A 22,722-nucleotide genomic window follows, 5' to 3' on the forward strand; every position below is an offset into this window, starting at 1 on the left:
ACAGCTGGAAGGAGGTTTGTTCCACTGGACATTCTCATAGCTTTGGAAATTGGTGCCATAGGAATGCACTTCATTTTAAAGAAATAAAATACATTTTTCGACCAAAAAAATTTTTAAATGTCTATTGGCCGGGTATGGTGGCTCATGCCTATATAATCCCAGCTACTCTGGGAAGCTGAGGTGGGTGGATCACAAGGTCAGGAGTTCAAGACCAGCCTGGCAAAGATGGTGAAACCCTGTCTCTACTAAAAATACAAAAATTAGCCAGGCGTGGTGGTGTGTGCCTGTAATCCTAGCTACTCAGGAGGCTGAGGCAGAGAATGGCTTGAACCCAGGAGGCGGAGGTTGCAGTGAGCTAAGATCGCGCCACTGCACTCCAGCCTGGGCGACAGAGTGAGACCAAAAAAAAGTCTACTTAGGTAAAGCACTCGCTGTTTGGTGCTTTCTGATTAGTTCCTGTGGCACTCTGGTAGCAATAGACTGAAGAGCAAATCTCAGTTGTGTTCTCTCTTCACCAGCTGCAGCTGGATGATGATCCTTAGGCAAATGTTTTTGTTTTGTTTTGTTTTTATGAGAGTGCAGCTCACTCCAACCTCCACCTCCCAGGTTCAAGCGATTCTCCTGCTTCAGCGTCCCAAGTAGCTGGGATTACATGCGCTCCGCAGCACACCCAGCTAACTTTTTTCTGTTTGAGATGGAGTCTCACTTTGTCACCAGGCTAGAGTGCAGTGGCACTATCTCGGCTCACTACAACCTCCGCCTCCTGGGTTCAAGCGATTCTCCTGCCTCAGCTTCCCAAGCAGCTGGGACTATGGGACCACAGGCACACACAACCACGCCCAGCTAATTTTTGTATTTTTAGTAGAGATGGGGTTTCACCATCTTGGCCAGGATAGTCTCGATCTCTTGACCTCATGATCCACCCACGTCGGCTTCCCATAGTACTGAGATTATAAGCGTGAACCACCATGGCTGGCCTCGGCTATCTTTTTTGTATTTTTAGTAGAGACAGGTTTTCACCATGTTGGCCAGGCTGGTCTCAAACTCCTGACCTCAGGTGATCCACCTGCCTCGGCTCCCAAAGTGTTGGGATTACAGGCGTGAGCCACTATGCCGGCTGGGCAAGGTTTTAAATATTCTGAGTCTCAGTCTTCTGAGCTGTAAGGTGGAGATAAGTGCTATTTTTCAAGACTATTTTGAGGACTGAGAGAGATAATATATATTTTATAGGAACGTCACGGAGTGCCTAGAGTGTAGGAAGTAGTCAGTGTCCTTCAGTTTTTTTTCTTCTTTCAGTAGAATAGCAACTCAAGGATTTTGTAGAAGACAATATGAGCTAAATGGGACCTTTGTGGAGGACAAATTTGAATGCTGTATTTGTTTGCTAGGGCTGCCACAACAGAATACTACAGACTGGGTGGCTTTACCAACAGAAATTGATTTTCTCACAGGTCTGGAGGCTAGAAGTTCAAGATCAAGGTTTGATTTCTCCTGTGGCCTCTGTCCTTGGCTTGCAGATATTGTTTTCTTGCTATGTCCTCAGATGGCCTTCCTCTATGCACATGCATGCCTGTTGTCTCTGCTTGTCCAAATCTCTTTTTATTTATGTAATTTTTCAAGACAGGGTCTCATTCTGGAGTGCAATGACGTGATCGTAGTTTACCGCACTATCCAACTCCTGGGCTTGAGTGATCCTCTTCCCTCAGCCTCCCAAGTAGCTGGAACTACAGGCATGCATGCCACCACACCTGGCTCAAATGTCCTTTTCTTATAAGGACATCATTCATATTAGATTAGGGCACAACCCAAGGGCCTCATTTAACGATAATTACTTCCTTAAGCACCTTATCCCAAATATAGTCACATTCGGTGGTACTAGGGGTTAAGACTTCAACACATGAATTTTGGGACACACATTTCAGTTCATAACAAATACCATAAGTGAGCAAGAAAATTGATTTGAAAAAATATTTTTTAAACATAAATACATTTTATTTTTTAACTTCAGACAGGGTCTCTCTATATTGCCCATGGTGGCCATGAACTCCTGGGCTCAAGAGATCCTCCCACCTCAGCCTCCCAAACTTCTAGGATTGCAGACCTGAGCCACTATGCCCAGCCAGTAAATGGATTTTTAAAACTCACTAAAGTATCTGCAAGTTCTCTCACTTTGTGCTCCAAATGTTGATCTTATTATCTAGAAAACAAAAGAAAACCTTTTCCGCAATTAGTGGGAAGATACGAATTGCAAGTAAATAGTTCTGTAAGTGCCTAAAGGCTAGTTAGCGTATCTTAGGCAATTAGACCCCTGGGGCTTGGATGTTTGCAGGACAACTGTGTCTGAGAACAAAGTAGGCACCTCCCTTATGTGCAGAGGGGCAGCAGTCCACAGACCGCAGCTGCCTCTATTTGGAGAAACAACAATGAGAATTCACCCTAGAAAGAATGAAGATTCTCTGATCTAAAAGACCAACTGCAGTCAAGCAGGGAAGGAAAACTGAATGGGATAAATAGCTCTTATGGGTAATTAAAGTCCTCCAACTCCTAAGAAATGACTTTGTTTTTCTTCTCTTATTCTTAAATAACTTTCTCCTCTCCTTCCCTTTTTATAAAGCTTTTTTTTTCCATGCAGGGATGAATAGATCCTTAATCCTGTCTATAGGTGCTTCAAGCCAGGAGTGATGTTTGGAATTGATCCACCAATTTCATTCAGTTGGACAAAGATTCATTGTTTCCAGGCAAGATGCTGAACACGGAGAATAAAGATGAGTAGGAAATGGTCCTGGGATCAGGGAGCACTTTATTCATATGTGGACACAAATCATTGACTTTTTTTTTTTTTTTTTTGGACAGTCTCCTTGGTCGCCCAGGCTGGAGTGCAAAGGCGGGATCTCAGCTCACTGCAACCTCTGCCTCCCAGGTTCAAGAGATTATCCTGCCTTAGCCTCCTGATTAGCTGGGATTACTGGTGCCCGCCACTAAACCCAGCTAATTTTTGTATTTTTAGTGGAGACGGGGTTTTATTCACCGTGTTGGTCAGGCTGGTCTCAAACTCCTAACCTCAGGTGATCCACCTGCCTTGGTCTCCCACCTACAGGCAGGAGCCACCGTGCCCAAATCAGTGACTATTTCCTTAGCACCTATGCTGCTGAATGAAAATGACTATTAACTCCATGTGAGAAGTGCTCTAACAGAGTAATGTATAAAATGCCAAGGAAACACCGAGAATGGCAGAGACCCTAACATTCAGGCAATGTCTATTCATTTATTGGTTATAATGTGTTACTCTTTGTAGGATAGGGTCATGTAATCTTAGCAACAGCTCTATGAGATAAATATTTATTATACAGGAGAGGGTGTTTGACATTGAGGAAGGCTAGGTTATTTGCCCCCAAGTCACACAGTTTGTGTTTCAGTGGCAGAGCTGGAGATCACATCCAGGTTATCTGACTGCCCCAAAGCCTGGTGTGTTCCACAATGCAGGGTGAGGGGGTTTTCAGTCTTCCTATGTGAGCTAAGCTGTACAAGAAATGGCCTGCTATTTGAATGCTTTTAAAACAAATCAAATCTGGCCAGGCATAGTGGCTCATGCCTGTAATCCCAGCACTCTGGGAAACTGAGGTGGGCGGATTCCTCGAACAGAAGTTCGAGACCAGCCTGGCCACCATGCTGAAACCTTGTCTCTACTAAAAATAAATTAGCTGGGCATGGTGGCCTACACCTGTAATCCCCACTACTCAGGAGGCTGAGGCATGAGAATCACTTGAACCTGGGAGGTGGAGGTTGCAGTGAGCCGAGATTGTGCCATTGCACTCCAACCTGGGTGACAGAACAAGACTCCATCTCGAAAAAATAAATAAAATAAAATAAAACAAATCAGATCTGACTCTGAGGCCCCTGCCTAGGGGAAGTTAAATTTCCTTTCATTTTGATGCTCCCCTTTTGCCACAGCAAGGTTGTGCAAAGGACTCACAAACAACTCAGGAGGTCCTGCTAGTTGTTGATCCTCATTTGCTCCCGAGCCATGACCCCTTGAGTGGTGGCTCAGCTGCCACTTTGGGCAAAAGAAACTGAGATTTTGTGCCCGGACCTCTCCCCTCAGCTTCCGATATCCCATCTCCAACTGGAGAGCTGCTAAAGGGGCTGGCTTCAGGTCAGCCAGCTATAGGTCCTGCTTCTTGGGGAGCTCACGACTCCTTCTTTTAGGATTTCCCTTTAATCATTACTTTCCCCCTTTTTTCCCCATCTCCCATACTGTATGTATTTCCCTCTGGAAAGCTTCAGGATGTCTAAGATGGCAATGTGCACACAGACGGTGCTTGTATTGGTTCAGGTCTTCCAAGAAAGCAGATTCCAAGACAGGACTTGGCACATACGAGACATGGTCTTGCTCTGTTTTCCAGGCTGGAGTGTAGTGGCGCAATCATGGCTCACTACAGCCTCAAACTCTTGAGCTCAAGTGATCTTCCTGCCTCAGCCTCCCAAAGTATTTGAATTACAGTCATGAGTCCACACCCGGCCAAGAGATTTCTTGAGGGGAAATGGGGAAGCAGCTGGATGAGGCTGGGAGAGTGTTCATACTGCTACCTGTGTAGGAGAGAAGGAAGGAAGAAAAGTTAGGTGGGAAGACTTGCAGACTACACTACAGTACTGGGAAATTTTGGCATGGCCAAAGAGCAGTCCTGGAGCCAGTCACTGTCAGAGGTGTCCTGCCTCTGGCAGGAAAGAACAGCCTCTCATCCCTGGGGTGCTCAGTTCTTGGCAGAATAGCAGCCTGTGAGAAAGTAGCGCTGTCCCCACGCCAAAGAGGTGGTTGATTCAGAGCACAGCAGCTGGGGCTGTCTGCAATTAAGCACTGCAAAGCCCCACAGCGCTTTCAGTTTCCATTAGCCTTCATCTAAAGCATCTGCATGTATATAGAGAGGGCTAAGCTTATGACTGGTGACACTTTATTAATAGCAATAGTGATAGATAGTACTTACCACTTATTACTCTAAAGCACTTTTTATGTATCAGGCACTGAACTGAATCATTTATATGCATCAATCATTGAATAACCCTCTGAGATACCCATTATGATTACCCCAGTTTAGAGATAGGGATTCTTATGGGCTGAATTGTGTCTTCATATGAATCCGCCCTCATTCATTGTGGTGAAATTCTAACACTCAGTACCTCAGAATATGACTCTGTTTGGAGATAGGGTCTTTAAAAATGTAATTAATATTAAATAGGTCTGTAGGGTGGGCCCTGATAGAATATGACTGATGTCCTTATAGGAAGAAAAAATTTGGACACAGAGATTCATAGAAGGAAGACTATGTGAAGCCACAGAGAGAGACAGCCATCTGAAAGCCAAAAAGAAAGGCCTTGGAAGAAACCAAGGCCTGCTGAAACCTGATCTCAGATTTCTGGCTCTAGAATTGTAGAAAAATAAATTTCTGTTGTTTAAGCCAGCTAGTTTGTGGCACTTTGTTATAGCATCCCTGGAAGACTAATAGGTTAAGTAGTCACAGAGCTACTACCTGAGAGAGACAGCACTGGGCATCTCTCAACCCAGAGCCCATTCTCTTACCCTGCTCTTCTGGGTCATGATGGCTGAGCAAGGGCTACAAAGTAACAGGTACAGATGACAAAGTGACTCAGGGAGATCACTGAGAAGGAGCATGGCCTGGTGGGCTGGGAACACACAGGAAAGGGGCCCAGGAGACCTAGACTGCAAAGGAGAAGGGTTTCATATCTTGCCTCTACCCACTAGTGGCTGTGCGGTCTTGGTCAATTTGTTCTTGCTTTCTGAACAACAGTTGTATTTTGTGTCAAATGGGAGTATTAGATTACCCATGTCTCACTGAGCTGTATTAATGATCAAATAAGAGAATTACATGAAAGCATCTATAGAGAGGAGAGCAGAGGGAGAGAACTGAATTTGCCTTATACAAGTGTTACTGTGGTTGTTACATATTATCCTTGTTTTGGCTGCTAGGAATATAATATTATAGTAACATGTCAATATTAGAGCATCAATTTTCTTTCTTCTTTCTTTTTTCTTTTTTTGAGATGGAATCTCACTATGTTGTCCAGGCTAGAGTGCAGTGGTACGATCTCAGCTCACTGTAACCTTTGCCTCCCAGGTTAAAGTGATTCTCATGCCTCAGCCTCTTAAGCAGCTGGGACTACACTGCACCACGCCTGGCTAATTTTTGCATTTTTAGTAGAGACAGGGTTTGCTATGTTGGTCAAGCTGATTTCGAATTCCTGACCTCAGTGGATCTGTTTGCCTCAGCCTCTCAAAGTGCTGGGATTATAGGCGTGAGCCACGATGCCTGGCCTAGAGCATCAGTTTTCCATCCGACTTAAGTTATACATATTTGGTTGCCAGAAAATTTATGGAGACTATGAGGGTAGACCATTATAAAGTCCTATCATCCAACCGCCTCTCAGAACTAATGTCATCAACACTTACTGGCATCATGGGCTCATTAAGTGAGAGTGAGGATTAATGTAATAAAAATAGCTGACATACGTTGTGTTTTTATTATGTGGCAAGTTCTCTTCTAAATTACCTAAGTTTAATAACTCATTTATGACAATCCTAAGAACAACCCTGTGAAGAAGAAACTATTACTATAATTCCTAGCTTACAGACGAAGAAACTGAAGTCCAGGGAGGTTAAGTAATTAGGCTAAAGTCACACATCTGAGTAAGTGGGACACTCAACATTCAAAGTAAGGTACACAGGCTCCTCAGCTGGACATAGATTGGAGAAGAAGAGAGGCATCCAGGATGGTTTCACGATTTTTGCTGGAGCAACCAAAGTAGCAAAATTGTCATTACTTGTGATGGGAATGACTTCAGAGATTAATTTTTTTTTAGGGAAAGTCAGTTTGGACATGTCAAGTTTAAGATGACTTTCAGGTGTCCAAGGAGATGACAAATAAGTCTAGATATAAAAATTGGGAGCTGTTAGCATATACATGATACCTAAAGCCCAGAGCCTGGCTTAGATGACCTAAAGGGCATAGACAGAAAGCAAGAAACCTGAGAACAGAGTCCTAGGCATCCTAGTTTATATAGGTCAAGGAAAGAAGGAATAGGCATAAGAGACCAAACAGAAGAATTAGGAGGATGATCAAGAGTTTTCCTGGAAGAAAATAAAATGGCCAAGGAAGAGAAAGTGGTCAGTTGTGTCAAATGCTGCTGCTAGGTTGATTAAATCAGATGAGGACTGAAAATGACCTTTAGACTGAGCCATGAGGAGGGCATTGATAGCCTTAAGATGAACAGTTTTGAAAGGATAGGTTGGGAAGACCTGGCTGGAGTGAGTCCAGGAGAGAACAGAAGGAGAGGAATTGAAGACAGTCATTTCAGAGTTTTTCTTAAAAAAGGAAAGAGGGAAATAAGAGGATAACTGAAAGAGAAAGTATCTTTTATTTTAGATTCTAATATGAGAGGAATAAAAGCTTATTTATTGGCAACAGGAATGATCTATTATACTGGGGAGGAGAACATAATGGCTGGATGTATGGGGGTTGGAATTTCTGGAGCAATATTCATGAGTGGATGCAAGGGGATGAGATCTAGTGTCCAGGAAGAGAGACTGACCTTAGTTAGAAGCATGGACAACTGCAGATTAAAAGATAGACTCCATCAGTTTAAGTGCAGGCCGGCTGGTAGGTAGGTACATCAGTAGGAAAATGGTTAGAGTTCTTTTCCGATTACTTTAATGTTATGGCACACTTACTAAGCTTCTACTCTGAGCTCAGAAGTTGAAATTCTAAGCTCCTTCCAGTGTTTCACCATTGCTTTTCACTTTGATTTCAACAAAACCCACATTGTCCAGTAATTATAACTGCTTGTATATGTATCTTTCTTTCCCACCAGCCTGAGAGCTGGAAGAAGGCAGAGAACATGTCACATTGAATCCAGTATATTTGTTTCTCTACACTTGTGCTGGAAATTGGATTTCCCTTGAGTCATAAGAACATGCCAAGATTATCTTTCATATGGACTGGTGGGCAAATGACTTGTGTTTCATCCAAACTATTGGATTAGCCATTACTTCAGCTATTTATTACTGAATTTAATATTGATGAAAACTTGCAAGCTTTGATCATTTTTAAAAAGACTTGGACCTTAAGTGGGCCATGGCAGCATCCTCAGAAAGATCACAATAAGTAAGAGGATACAACTTCCTATATAATTGACAGACAGGGTTCAGTTTGCCAAATTCCTTCTTTTAGAAGAGGAAATAAATTCACTGTAACAAATGTGCCACAATTGCAGTCTACAGAGGCCATGAAAAATTCTACGATTTGAAATAAAAGGTGCTGGAGGACCACCTTCTTAGAGAAACCATCTAAGAAGAAAAAGATACACAACCAATTGGGCGTGCATTGTGATAGGAAATGTACCTCTCTACCTCCAAACTTAGTATTTTATTAAGACTTAGAAAAGTTAAAGTCAACTGGAACAGCTGGGTCGTGCAGTGTGAACGAAGTTTGTCGATACGCTCTCAGCAGGACATTCAGCATGACAGATGGTTTTAGACATAGACTCTGGCCTTGGGCTTCTATCCTATCTCAATGACTTAATTTCCTCACCTAAAAAATGGCATGATGACATCATCTACCTCATGGGGTTGTTGTAAGATTCAAATGACTGATTTAATGCTTATAAAAGTCCCACACAATACCCAGAACATCAGTAGTTTTAGCCACTATAACTTATTTTAATAATAATAGTAATATTTAATAATAACTTGCTTTAATAATAGTAATAGTAAATCCATAGTATTCTACTATGGTCCTTCCTTTTTGTTTTTCATCTGCTAATACCTTTTTTCTTTTTGCTTAATATACTTTCTTTTTTCTGCCTATTCTTTTCCCCTTTTATTTTCTGCCTATTCTTTTTCCCATGTAGGAAAATCGATGGGACCACTGAGGAAGAAGATAACATCGAGCTGAATGAAGAAGGAAGGCCAGTGCTGACGTCCAGGCTGAGCCCCCCACTCTGCGACTGCCACTGCTGCGGCCTCCCCAAGCGTTACATCATTGCTATCATGAGTGGGCTGGGATTCTGCATTTCCTTTGGGATCCGGTGCAATCTTGGAGTTGCCATTGTGGAAATGGTCAACAACAGCACCGTATACGTTGATGGAAAACCGGAAATTCAGGTTGGTATCAATCCATGATGGCAGCCTTTTCTTTTTGAGACAGGGTCTCACTCTGTCTCCCAGGCTAGAGTATAGTGGCATGATCTTGGCTCACTGTAGCCCTGACCTGCCTCGTCAAAATGATCCTCCCATCTCAGCATCTCAGATCAGTAGCTAAGACTACAGTCATAAGGGAACTTTTTTTGACTGCAGCTGTGTCAATACTTTGCTCCTTGAGAGAAAGCCTTGCAATTCCTTCAGTGATGTGACAAAAATGGAGAGTGGCTACTTGTGCTGGGCACTGTGCAAAGTGATGGGGATAGAAAGGTGAATGACCTCGACTGGGCTCTGTCTTCATGCAGACAAGTAAGTGATGACAGTTTGGGGCGGTAGGTGCTGTGTTGGAGGTACACAGGGTGCTCAGGCTCATAGGAGAGGCTCCAACCCAGGTTTTGATATTGTGAACAAATTCCCAAAGTGATGGCTGGACCAGACAAAGAGGATGTGGTGGGATGGGAAGAAGAATGTTTGAAGAAAAAATGACTGCAAAGGACTGTAAGAAAGAGATAGAGATGGCCTGGCTCAGTGGCTCACGCCTGTAATCCCAGCACTTTGGGAGGCCAAGGAAGGCGGATCACGAGGTCAAGAGATTGAGACCATCCAGGTCAACACGGTGAAACCCTGTCTCTACTGAAAATACAAAAATTAGCTGGGCATGGTGGCGCACACCTGTAATCCGAATTACTCAGGAGGCTGAGGCAGGAAAATCGCTTGAACCTGGGAAGCAGAGGTTGCAGTGAGCCGAGATTGCACCAGTGCACACCAGCCTGAATGACAGAGAGAGAGAATGCACACATGCCATCTAGGTATATTTTAGGAACTGAAACAGGAGCTCATCATCTTTTCTGTGTCATGGACTCCAGGTAATGACTGATGAAGCTTTGCCAAAGTAATGTTTTAATTTCTTAAAGCACAAAGGATGACAAAGGAAGCAAATAACATTAAAATATAAATACCAAAAGGTTTAAAAATTACATTTGTGACATAGAAACATATGGGTTTCTTTATTAGCACATCAGTGACAAAAACCTAGCATTGGGTCTAACATTTACTGTGATTTGAAGTTGGAACGTAAGCCATTGTTGGAAATAGTGGCCATGACTGTAATACGATTTTAACATATTTACGATTTCCACCTGGGACAGTCATAGGTACTAGTCATACGACTGTGGCTTGTTGCCTACATTCATAATGGCAGAAATGCTACATTTTGGTTAAGAGCGAAAATAAAGATTCATGTTTTTTTCCCATCTAAGTTCTCAGATCCACAGGATTCCAACCGCAGACTCCAGGTTGAGAACTCCCTGTGACTGAGTAGAGCTCCTTGAGGTGGAGGCAGTGAAGTAAATAGGGTGCTGATCATCTCAGGCCTGATAGGCATGTAGCAAGGGGCTACAAGCACAGGGTGATCACATCCGTGCTCCAGATTGGTCACTGCCCCATGGGGGAGGGCCAGATTGAAGTGAGATAGGAACGGAGGCCACAGGGCCAGTCCAGAGGCTGTCATTGTTATAAGCACGGATACTTTGAAGTGACTTAAATCACTGCAAACATAAAATCTGGTTTGCTGCTTACATGATAGACCTAGAGAAGTACCGAGGTTATAGGGAAAACAAGCAAAAATATCTGCCCAGTGGACACCCCATAAATGCATGTTTCATCGTACTAAGCACACACACACTGCAATAACTCATGCAGAAATCCATTCATTTGCAGAGAGGCATTTAACAGTTCTCTGGTCCCTCCATTTGAAGAAACGTTTAGATCACAGTTTTCTGAACTGGTGTCTGGGAAATCACTGCTCTGCAGGCTGTGCCATGAAGAAGGCAGTGCAAGACATGAAGCCCATACTGTGCTGTGTCCTATGACACTTTCCAAGAGGGAGGCGTGGTAGGCAGGATTTCTTGGACTCACTTGATCACAGAATGCCTTCTTTCATGCCACATCTATTAGCAGCATCTGGCACAGTCTCCTGCCAGGCACTGGTTTGAGAAAATTTGATTTCAATCTGTCAAAAAGAGGTCTTTAGTTGGTCTGCAAGCTATTTGTCTCTGCTTTTTTTTAAAAGAAGATATTCTGCCAGAGGAAAATAGCACCATGGAGATCCTCCTAACTAGTTTCTTTGTGATGCCACAGCCAGATCTGTGCTAAAAGGATATCCTGTCTTTTATGGGGTGTGGGGGATAGAGGTAGAAGGGCATATCATGCATTTTAAAAATAAAGAATGATGTATATTAGCAAGGTTTCAGATGTGTATCACATGCATTCTCTCAGCCTTTTGTGAGCAAGGCCAGCTAATTAAAACTTGTCTGCTGAGGCCCAGATCAAAATGAGATGCTGTTTTGCATTTGTTTGTTGCCTGAAAAGATAGACCTCGGTCAATAGAGTCTGCTTTGAAGCATATGGAAAAGACATTTTGATAAACCCAAGGAACAATGCTAGTGTGCACTCTCTAGTTTCTATGGCTGTGCCCTCTGGAGTCTTAGAGAAACTGATTAAAATCTGAAATATGGTTTAACTTTTTTTCCTCTGGACTCAGGAGTAGGAATTTAGTATCAGAAACTCTAGCACAACTCCAATTTATAGCAGATTATTTCTCTCTTGTCCACATAGAACAAAGCTTAGATATCAACTGAGCATGTTCAAACAGATGACAGAGACTTTGCTAATTGTATTAAGAAAGGCTCTGGACTGAGTGCAATGGCTCATGCCTGTAATCCTAGCACTTTGGGAGGCCGAGGCGGGCGGATCACAAGATCAGGAGTTTGAGACCAGCCTGACCAACATGGTGAAACCCGTCTCTACTAAAAATACAAAAAAAAAAAAATTATCCAGATGTGGTGGTGTGTGCCTGTCATCACCTCTACTCAGGAGGCTGAGGCAAGAGAATCACTTGAACCCGGGAGGCAGAAGTTGTAGTGAGCCAAGATCGTGCCACTGCACTCCAGCCTGGGTAACAGAGTGAGACTTTGTCTCAAAAAAAAAAAAAAAAAAGGAAGAAGAAGAAGAAAAAGGAAGGCTCTGAATGGATGGTACGTTTGTTTGCTTTTTCTGTTTTAAGGGGAAAACTAGATATCTGACACTGAGATATCTTTAAATCTTTATTTCAAGAGAAGGGGAGAAATAAGCAGTATGAATAGGTAGATCCTTCAAATATGTGACATATGTTCTACAAGTGGAATGGAGGTTGATTTTAATTAATGCATGAATGATCTTTTTGTTTGTTTGTTTTGAAACGGGGTCTCTGTTGCCTGGGCTTCAGTGAGGTGGAGTGATCATAGTTCACTGGAGCCTTGACCTCCTGGGCTTAAGTGATTCTCCCACTTCAGCTTCCAAGTAGCTGGGTATACAGGCTCACCCCACCATTCCTAGCTAATTAGAAAAATTTTTTTTTGTAGAGATGGGGTCGTGCCATGTTGCCCAGGCTGATCTCAAATTCCTGGCTTCAAGGGATCCTCCTGCTTTGGCCTCCCAAAGTGCTGGGATTACAAGCATGCACCACTGTGTCTGGCCCATATTTTTAGTTCTAATAGTTATGAGTTAAAACATGTTAAGTCTTAGGAAAGTGTTTGGCATATAGTAAGAAAAAAAATGACTGAAGTTTGGGAAACTTGTGGTTTTGTTTTCTCATTATTCTCAGGAAAAGTTCAAAGTCATTCTCATGGATCACGGGTGCTGTAGGATTCAGAGGATGGGCTTTGGAACTGGCCAGATCTGGTTTTAATGAGCTCTGGGACCTTGAATAAGATGCCCTTGTGTCCTGGTCAGGAATTGCTCCTTGCAAAGAAGAGAAGTGCAGCAAAGCTGGCTCAAGTTAAAAGGGGATTATTTGGGCCGGGCGCAGTGGCTCACGTCTGTAATCCCAGCAGTTTGGGAGGCTGAGAAAGGTGGATCACCTGAGGTCAGGAGGTTTAGACTAGCCTGGCCAGCATAGTGAAACCCCATCTCTACTAAAAAAATACAAAAAAAAAAAATTAGCCCGACGTGGTGGCACACAACTGTAACCCCAGCTGCTTGGGAGGCTGAGGCAGGAGAATCTCTTGAACCTGGGAGCTGCAGGTTATAGTGAGCTGAGATGGTGCCACTGCACTCCAATCTGGGGGACAGAGTGAGACTCTGTCTCAAAACAAAACAGGTGGTAAAAGGTGGTGGGGATTATTGTAGGGCTATAAGGAGATCTGTGAAAGCCAAGGGCAGAAAGCAGAAAGCAGAAAGTAGGTCTGTGGCGTGTTTGTGCAGTCTGCGCTCAGGACAGAGAAGCCAGCCTGAGGTGGGGCTGAAACCCAGGCTGTCCTCCACCCTGAGGAGAGAAGGGAGTCTTTATGTCATTCTCTCTGAGGCCGCAGGACAGGCCCTGCCTGATGTGCAGAGTGTGTGTATATATACACACACGCATTAGATATAGGTATTTTTAGAGACAGGCTTTTGCTCTGTCACTCACACTGGAGTGCAGTGACGTGTTTGTAGCTCATTTTAACCTTGACCAATTCCTGGACTCCAGGGATCTTCCTACTTCAGCCTTCTGAGTAGCTAGGACTAAAGGCACACACCACCACACCTGGCTAGATGATGATGATGATGGTGATTATTATTATAATTATTGAGATGCGGTCTTGATCTGTCACCCAGGCTGGAGTGCAGTGGCATGACCTCGGCTCACTACAACCTCTGCCTCTTGGGTTCAAGCAATTCTACTACCTCGGCCTCCTGAGTAGCTGGGATTACAAACGCCTGGCACAGCATCCAGGTGATTTTTGTATTTTTGGTAGAGATGGGGGTTTCACCATGTTGGCCAGGCTGGTCTTGAACTCTTGACCTGAGGTGATCCACCTGCCCCGACCTCCCAAAGTGCTGGGATTATAGGCATGAGCCACTGCACCCTGCCTAGCTGGCTAGATTTTTAATTTTTTTGTAGAGATGGGGTCTTGCTATGTTGCCCAGGCTGGTCTTTAGTGCCTGGCCTCAAATAACTCTCCTGCCTAGGCCTCCCAAAGCATTGGAATTACAGGTGTGAGTCACCATATCCATTAATATAAATATATGTTTAAATTTGTATATAATCTCTTTCTTATTAGAAGGTAAAATCTATGAGAGCAGGGACTTTGTTGTGTTTTAGTTTTGCTTTTTCAGATGGGATTTCACTCTGTTGCCCAGGCTGGAGTGCAGTGGCACTGTCTTGGCTCACTGCAGCCTTGACCTTCTGGTCTCAAGCCATCCTCCCACCTCAGCCTCCTAAATAACTGAGACTAGAGGTGCACACCACCACGCCTGGTCCCAGACTTTTGCTTGCTGCCCAAGTATGTAAGATGCCCTTCATAGATATGTGTTGAACCAATGAAAAAAGAAAGACCTCATGAGGTTATTATTGTATAGGCTCATTGGTGAAAAATGCTTGTCAGATTTTTTCTAACAAACACAACTATATCTGATTTCTCATTTCCAGACAGCACAGTTTAACTGGGATCCAGAAACAGTGGGCCTTATCCATGGATCTTTTTTCTGGGGTTATATTATGACACAAATTCCAGGTGGTTTCATTTCAAACAAGTTTGCTGCTAACAGGTAAGACAAATTGATATAACATGATACAAACGAAAAAAATATGGCTTTGTACCTTTATAAATTCTGCATAGCTGGCTCTCAATTTGGGGGTGCAGAATGAAAAATAAGAGCCATCTGGATAGATGCAGTTCACAAATACTGATCCCAAATGATCCTGCTCTTAATTTATTTTTATTTTTGAGACAGTGTCTCACTCTGTCACCCAGGCTGGAGTGCAGTGGTGTGATCTTGGCTCACTGCAACCTCTGCCTCACTCCTCCCCGACCCTATGCCACATTCAAGTGATTCTCATACCTCAGCCTCCTGAACAGTTGGGATTACAGGCACGCACCACTACACCCAGCTACTTTTTGTATTTTTAGTAGAGACGGAGTTTCACCATGTTGGTCAGGCTGGTCTCAAACTCCCAACCTCAAATGATCCACTAATGCCCTTGAGACTCTGTAGTGAGTGTTTGAGCAATTAAAAGTGTCTAAGAACAGAGTGAGCTGTCTCAAGGAGCAGTGAGTTCTCTGTCACCAGAGGTATTCAAGCAGAGGAGGATGGCCACTTGGGGGAGATGTTGTAGAGTGCATCATGTACTGGAAAGGAGTGAACTAAATCTCTCCAGGTTCTTTCTAATTGTGTTTCCCATATGACTTTCCATAAATGGATTTCATGAAGTGCATTCCATTTTAGAAAACGGTGTTTTTTAAATTCTAAAGCACAACTCATTACATAGTTGTGAAAAAAATATGATTTACCAATGAGCATTTTTAAAAAAGAGAGAGAGAAACAGAAGAAAAGATAATCAAATAGAATAAAGTAGAATAGAAAATATCTGAGTGCATTGCACATAAGGGTAAATACTAGTTTTTGAGACTTGTTTTAGTTATATTTGTATGTATGAGTATGGACTGGGCTGCAATATAAAATATATTTTGTTTATGGGTTAAGGTAAAAAAAAAATTGGAAGCCACTACCATAAGATCTAAATATGTATAAGCATGTATTTATTTAGGTTCTTGTCTAATTTATGTCTTTCATTTGTTGTTAGTTACCTATTGTATTGTTTTTAAAAAGTGATAAAGTACTGGTTGCTATGGTTTCCTTGGTTACTGCTTACACCTCTGCCCTGAAAAAAAATCACACATAATTTAATTTCCCAGCACATAAAAAGAGTGGAAACATCATTAACCTGTGTAAGAGGGGAAGAAAATGGCTGCCTGATCTTTTTTCCCAGGGCACCCTGGGTTGGGCAGGGAATGGGAGCTAAGACAGGTACACAATCTGTCTTGTGGTTGGCTGGTCCCAGGACATGAGATGCTTCTTGGATAGTCAGGGTTTCCTTCTGGTAAACTGAGAGTAGCTCTAGGAAGGAGGAAACACAACCTCAAGCATGCAGGAGTCATGCAGTAACAGTCAGAAAAGGTCAGTCTCTAGCAAGCTGACCTGCACCTGGCCAATCTCCAACTTTTCAGGACATCATCCAGGCAGGACATCCCTGTGCTACCAAAAATTTGTTCATAACTGGTCCAGGGGCCAGAGCTTGGGAATCAAAGAAGCCCAGGAGTGTAGCTTGGGGCACACTAGACCCTAACACATCAATCTCTCCAAATTAATTTCCACAGGGATCTCTCATCAACTGTTAGGTTTGTTTCTGGTGCTTAGCTGAAGTACCACATCCAGCCCTGGCCTGCCTAATAACACAGTGCTTTGATCCTTCAGGGTCTTTGGAGCTGCCATCTTCTTAACATCAACTCTGAACATGTGCATTCCTTCTGCGGCCAGAGTACATTACGGATTCGTCATGTGTGTCAGAATTCTGCAAGGTCTAGTGGAGGTAGGAGATACTTTCCTTACAGTTTTTAATGTTGCTAGAAACAGCATGTCCTTTAGAAAATTCAGCTTCTGGAAAAAACAACCCTTTGCTCAGTGTATTTTTTTTTTTTTTCTACATCTTCCTCCTTTTCCTGCTATTTCCACTCTTTGGTTATGTCTAAAATTTCAAATATTTCAATTAAAATGCCTTGCGTGATTTTACATTTATGAACAATAAAGGACCTTTCCATAATGATCTTAGAGATAATCTAACCCAACCCTCTTCATTTTAATAGATAGTGAAACTGAAGCCCAAACCTACAGTTCACACAGCAAAGGATCATTCTATTAAAGCAATTTAAGTGAATTCATTAATAAATCTGTACATTTTCAAGGGAGTAGTCTGATGCAGAGATTTAACTTACTGAAGGAGGCAGCATGATATGGAGCCAGAAAGTAACTATTTTGGACTTTGCAGGCCATACAGTATCTGTTGTAGCTACTCAACACTGCTGTTGTAGAGCAAAGGCAGCCAGAGACAATATGGAAACAAATGGTCATGGTTATGTTCCAGTTAAACATTTCACAAACTGAAATTTGAATTTCATTTAATTTTTGAACTCCTTACGTCAGGTGATCCACCCACCTTGGCCTCCAAAGTGCTTGGATTACAGGCGTGAGCCACCATGCCCAGCCTGATTTTTGTGTGCCATTAAATATTATTCTTCTTTTGATTTTTTTCTTACCATTTAAAAATATAAAAACATTCTTAGCTTGTGGGCTATACAAAAACAGATGGTGAACCCATTGGGCCATCGTTTGCCAACCCCCTGTGTGCAGCAATGCTTCGCAGACACAGTCATTCACCTCTGACCCTCGTCAGTTTGTTAAGCCCATGTACAACCCGTGCTATTATTTGCCTATCGTTTTCCCCTAGATTGACTTATTTAAAACAAAAAATAAAAGATACCTATTATTCTAAGCAACAACATCTTTGAAGTCATGGGTTTGATGTTCTAGTTACATCTTTTTCAAAGCATGCAAATATATATATATATAAAATGTATAGTTATATGTAAATTAAATTATATATAGATTAATTATAACATATACACTAACATATATATGTATATATGTTATATTAATACATGTATATACATATACACAGGGTTAAGTTTAGAGAATTAATATATGTATATTAATTGGGAAATGATATATGTATATATTAATATATACATATATATGTATACACTAGTATATATATGTTACAATTAAGAATGTAGGTTGTTATATCACATCAAATCCAACTCTAGTCCCACTAGAGAGATGTATACTACACTTTGGGATGTACCTGTGTGGTGGAAAGAACGTGATATTACATCTGTGAAGACTAAATTTTAGTCACTTAATGGCTCTGAGCCTCAAGTTCTGTATCTTAAAGTGAGAGGATGGACCAGCTGATTGTTGAAGGCTCTTGCTACATTGATAGCCTATGATAAAATGAAATATAACTATAAAGACTTTTTCTCACATCCCCTACTATGCTTACATGTGAACCATATTTGAATTTCAGCATCTGTACTATGAGTCAAAATAGCTGAATCATGCCATTTAGTGTCTTAGTCCATTTGAGCTTCTATAACAGAATGCCATAAACTGGGTAACTTATAAACGATAGATTTTTTTTTTTTGAGACAGAGTCTCACTTTGTCGCCTAGGCTGGAGGGCAGTGGCATGATCTCAGCTCACTTCAACCTCTGCCTCCTGGGTTCAAGCTATTTTTATGCTTCAGCCTCCTGTGTAGCTGAGATTACAAGTGCGTGCTACCATATCTGGCTAATTTTTGTATTTTTGGTAGAGACAGGGTTTTGCCATGTTGACCAGGCTTGTCCCAGACTCCTGACCACAGGTGATCTGCCTACCTTAGCCTCCGAAAGTGCTGGGATTACAAGCATGAGCCACCAGGCCCAGCCCTTTTTTTTTTTTTTGAGACAGAGTCTCGCTCTGTTGCCCAGGCTAAAGTGCAGTGGTGCAGTCTCAGCTCACTGCAACCTCTACCTCCCAGGTTCAAGTGATTCTCGTGCCTCAGCCTCCCAAGTAGCTGGTATTACAGGTATCTGCCACCATGCCCAGCGAGCTTTTGTATTTTTAGTAGAGATGGGGTTTCATCATGTTGGCTAGGCTGATCTCAAACTCCTGACCTCAAGTGATCCGCCCACCCTGGTCACTCAAAGTGCTGGGATTATAGGCATAAGCCACTGCACCTGGCCTAGAAATGTATTTCTTACAGTTCTGGAGGCTGGGGAGTTGAAGATCAAGGAGCTGGCAGATGGATAACTTGGGAGGGCCAGTTTCCTGGTTCATAAACAGCTACCTTCTCTTTGTTTGCTCATGGCAGAAGGGGTGAGGGAGCTCCCTGAAGTCTCTTTTATAAGGCGCTAGTTCCATTCATGAGGGCTACACCCTTACAACCTGGTCACTTCCCAAAGGTCCATCTCCAAATACCATCACATTGGGAATTAGGTTTTAACATAGGAATTTGGTGGGGACACAAACATTCAACCTACAACAGTGTCTATGAATTGGGCTTTTATATTGTAGCCTATGTGAAGAAGCAGCATCCATGTTTTAAACACAAGCAGAAACTGTAATCAAGTCAACTAATTTATTTGCAATTCTTTTGTCAGGGTGTGACCTACCCAGCCTGCCATGGGATGTGGAGTAAGTGGGCACCGCCTTTGGAGAGAAGTCGATTGGCCACAACCTCTTTTTGTGGTAGGTATATTAGAACCATAACAAATTTTATTTATGAATCCTTTTTTGGGCTTATGTGGTGGCTCATGCCTATAATCTCAGCACTTTAGGGAGGCCAAGGCAGGAGGATCACTGGAGCCCAGAAGTTCGAGACCAGCATGGGCAATATAGTGAGATTTTGTCTTAAAAAAAAAAAAAATTAGCCGAGCATGGTGTTATGTGCCTGTTATCCTAGCTACTAGGGAGGCTGCGGCAGGAGGCCTGCTTGAACCCAGGAGGTTGAAGGTGCAGTGAGCTGTGATGGCCACAGCACTCCAGCCTGAGTGACAAAGTGAGACCTTGTTTCTAAAAACAATAAATAAAAAAGAAATGAAATGCTTTTTCGGCTTCAAGTAACTGAAAACCCTCCTAAGGGCCTTAAAATGAGTCTATTTATTTTATATAACAGAATTCTAAAGGTGAGTGATTGCTGGTGTTCGTTCTGCTGCTCAAAAATCCATCCAGGGCCTATGCATGTTCTGACTTTCTACTCTGCTGTACTTTGGGATAGCTTTTTATTTACTCCTGTGCTTATTCCATCTGTCCCTTTCATCAGGAAAACTAAAGCTTTCCCAAAGCCCCCTACCACCCTTCAACTTTCATTTCTTTGATCCTAACTTTATGTAAGCATATATCCTATATGCTTTACTACCTGCAGAGGAGACTAGGCAAGCAGATACCTAGCTTCACTAGCCTCTTCAGGAGTGAAGGGGAAAGGAGAAAGGGTTATAAGTGGTTGTTGGATTAGCCCACAGATGACATTTGCTAAGGACAAAAGTAGAAGAGATGGGATCATCAAGCATCCCACACCTCTCCTTCTCATATGAAACTGAAGTTCAGTGACTTGCCCAAGATCGTGGAGCTAGAACAAGACCTGACTTTTGATCTGGAATTTTCTTTACTTCACACTCCTGCCACATACACGGGGTCTCACTCTGTCACCCAGGCTGGAGGGCAATGGTGTGATTGTCATACAGACATTTAGTTAATTTTTGCCATTATATCCTGGATAATAAGAAGTAAAGACCATCCATCTTATCTGAAAGTAAATGAGTAGCCCCCAAGTACTATATGACTTTAATTCCTGGGCCTCCAAACTTCACCTTGCTGAGGTTGCCCCTCTCCAAGCTACTCCTGTGAGACTGGCCTCTCCAGGTGTCGTTGGGTCTCTAGGTATCAATCAACAACAGAAAAACAATAGCACATGCTGCTGCCATCAACACAGCTGTAAATGTGTTGGGGGAAGGGTTCATGAAGGAAGTATCTTAGACCAACCAGGCATGTTGGGTGGCTTGTACCTGTAATCCCAGCACTTTGGGAGGATAAAGTGGCAGATTGCTTGAGCCTAGGAGTTCGAGACCAACCTGGGCATAATGATGAAACTCCATCTCTACCAAAAATAGAAAAAATTAGCTGGATGTGGTGGCTGTTGACTGTGGTCCCAGCTACTCATGTGGCTGAGGTGGGAGGATCGCTTGAGCATGGGAGGTAGAGGTTGCAGTGAGCCGAGATCACACCATTGTACTCCAGCCTGGGTGACGGAGTGAGACCCCATCTCAAAAAAAAAATGTACCTTAGGCCACAAAAGTCACAATGCGGCCTAGGTAGTGTGAATTACAGCTTAGGTCTGTCTGATTTTCAAGCTAGCACACCTTTCCTAAGACAAGCTAACATATATTTATTTGCTAAGGAGAGAAATATAGCTTTCTATTTATTTCTGCAAGTGTCTTAATTTACCTCTTCCTGCTGACCTTTAACCTCCTTGAAATAATAAAAAAGTAATCCTGAGAATGTGGTGTGAGGTATTCACTGATATGCCTACTTTGTGCCTAGTTGGGAATTGTGTGCACAGCCAAGATGTCTTTACATCAACAGTGTCTCTTGTCCTTAGAAACCACCTTCGTCCTCTCATTTGCAGTTTAAGAGCATCTCCATCCCCACTATTGAGCTTACATCAACTCTAGAAGAGTGTACTGGCCTGTGGCTTGTTAGATCCTTGACCTTACTTTCTTCGGATGGTTTATTTGTAAGACATTTCGTTTTGATTCATCAGCAAAACAAGAATGACTAGCAGCCACTCCCCATTCTTAGTGTATTTTTATAGCCCTAAAAGGGCTGATTTAAGAAATGGTTTGACTCTCAAGGAAAGTTACCTATCAAGGGCACAGGCCTCATTACATGTCCCAGCTAAGGTGTGGCCTTGGTTTCAAAGAACAGCCAAGGGAAAATGTTAAAGAAGGAAATCCAGGCTTGGAGCCAGTCAATTCTTAATCTCAAAAGATAAGGGAGTCTAGAAAACATCCAGTGATATGGCTTGGCTCTGTGTCCCCACCCAAATCTCATCTTGTAGTTCCCATAATTCCCATGCATTGTGGGAGGGACCTGGTGGGATATTATTGAATCATGGTGGTGGGTCTTTCCCATGCTGTTCTCATGGTAGTGAATGGGTCTCATGAGACCTGATGGTTTTTAAAATGGGAGTTTCTCTGCATAAGCTCTCTCTTTGCCTGCTGCCATCCATGTAAGATATGACTTGCTCTTCTTTGTTTTCCACCATGATTGTGAGGCCTCCCCCACCACGTGGAACGTGAGTCCAATTAAACCTCTTTCTTTTGTAAATTGCTCAGTCTTGGGTTTGTCATTATCAGCAGCTTGAAAACAGACTGATATAACCAGTTATAACCCACTGTTTTATAGTTGAGGAAACTGAGGCTCAGGAAGGCAAAAAAGATTTAAATTATTGCAGCTAGTGAGGGCAGAACCATGGCCTCTTTCTCACCCCCAGCTGTGCTCTGTTCTTCTCCCCATTACCATTCAACAATCATCTGAGGCCCACGGGACTGAGCTGCAGTCAGCTCCCCAGGGCAGTCTGCAAGCAGCGGGGGCAGCTGCAGTAAGGACTGAGTGCCCCATTGTCTGCTCGAGGGGCTGTGTCTAATAGAAACTGACATTGAAGAATGTCTAAAAGGATGAGGAAGATTTTTTTTTTTTCTGACAGAGAAGAGGGGTAGTTTAGGTCACATTGTGTATTAGTCTGTTTTCACGCAGCTATAAAGAACTGCCTGAGACTGTGTAATTCATAAAAGAAAGAGGTTTAATTGACTCACAGTTCTGCATGGCTGGGGAGGCCTCAGGAAACTGACAATCATGGCAGGAGGTGAAAAGGGAGGCAAGGCACGTCTTACATAGTGGCAGGAGAGAGAAAGCATGCGGGAGAAAGTGCCACACTTTTAAACCATCAGATCTCATGAGATCTCACTCATTATCATGAGAACAGCAGGGCTGAAATCCACCCCCATGATCCAGTCACTTTCCACCAGGTCCTTCCCTCAACACATGGAGATTACAATTTGAGA

The 22,722-nt window shown here is 42.8% G+C and overlaps 1 protein-coding gene across 1 annotated transcript in view; it reads left to right on the forward strand.

The window, feature by feature from the left end:
• Positions 1-22,722, forward strand: part of SLC17A8 (solute carrier family 17 member 8) — a 59,714-nt gene that overhangs the window by 15,287 nt on the left and 21,705 nt on the right. Inside the window, exons 2-5 of the mRNA XM_017976311.4 lie at positions 8,920-9,172; positions 14,655-14,773; positions 16,481-16,595; positions 19,261-19,348. Coding sequence (XP_017831800.2) covers positions 8,920-9,172; positions 14,655-14,773; positions 16,481-16,595; positions 19,261-19,348 — 575 coding nt within the window. The remainder of the gene's footprint in view (positions 1-8,919; positions 9,173-14,654; positions 14,774-16,480; positions 16,596-19,260; positions 19,349-22,722) is intronic.

This window comes from Callithrix jacchus, chromosome 9 (genome assembly GCF_049354715.1).
Source record: "Callithrix jacchus isolate 240 chromosome 9, calJac240_pri, whole genome shotgun sequence".
NCBI classification, from domain to species: domain Eukaryota; kingdom Metazoa; phylum Chordata; class Mammalia; order Primates; family Cebidae; genus Callithrix; species Callithrix jacchus.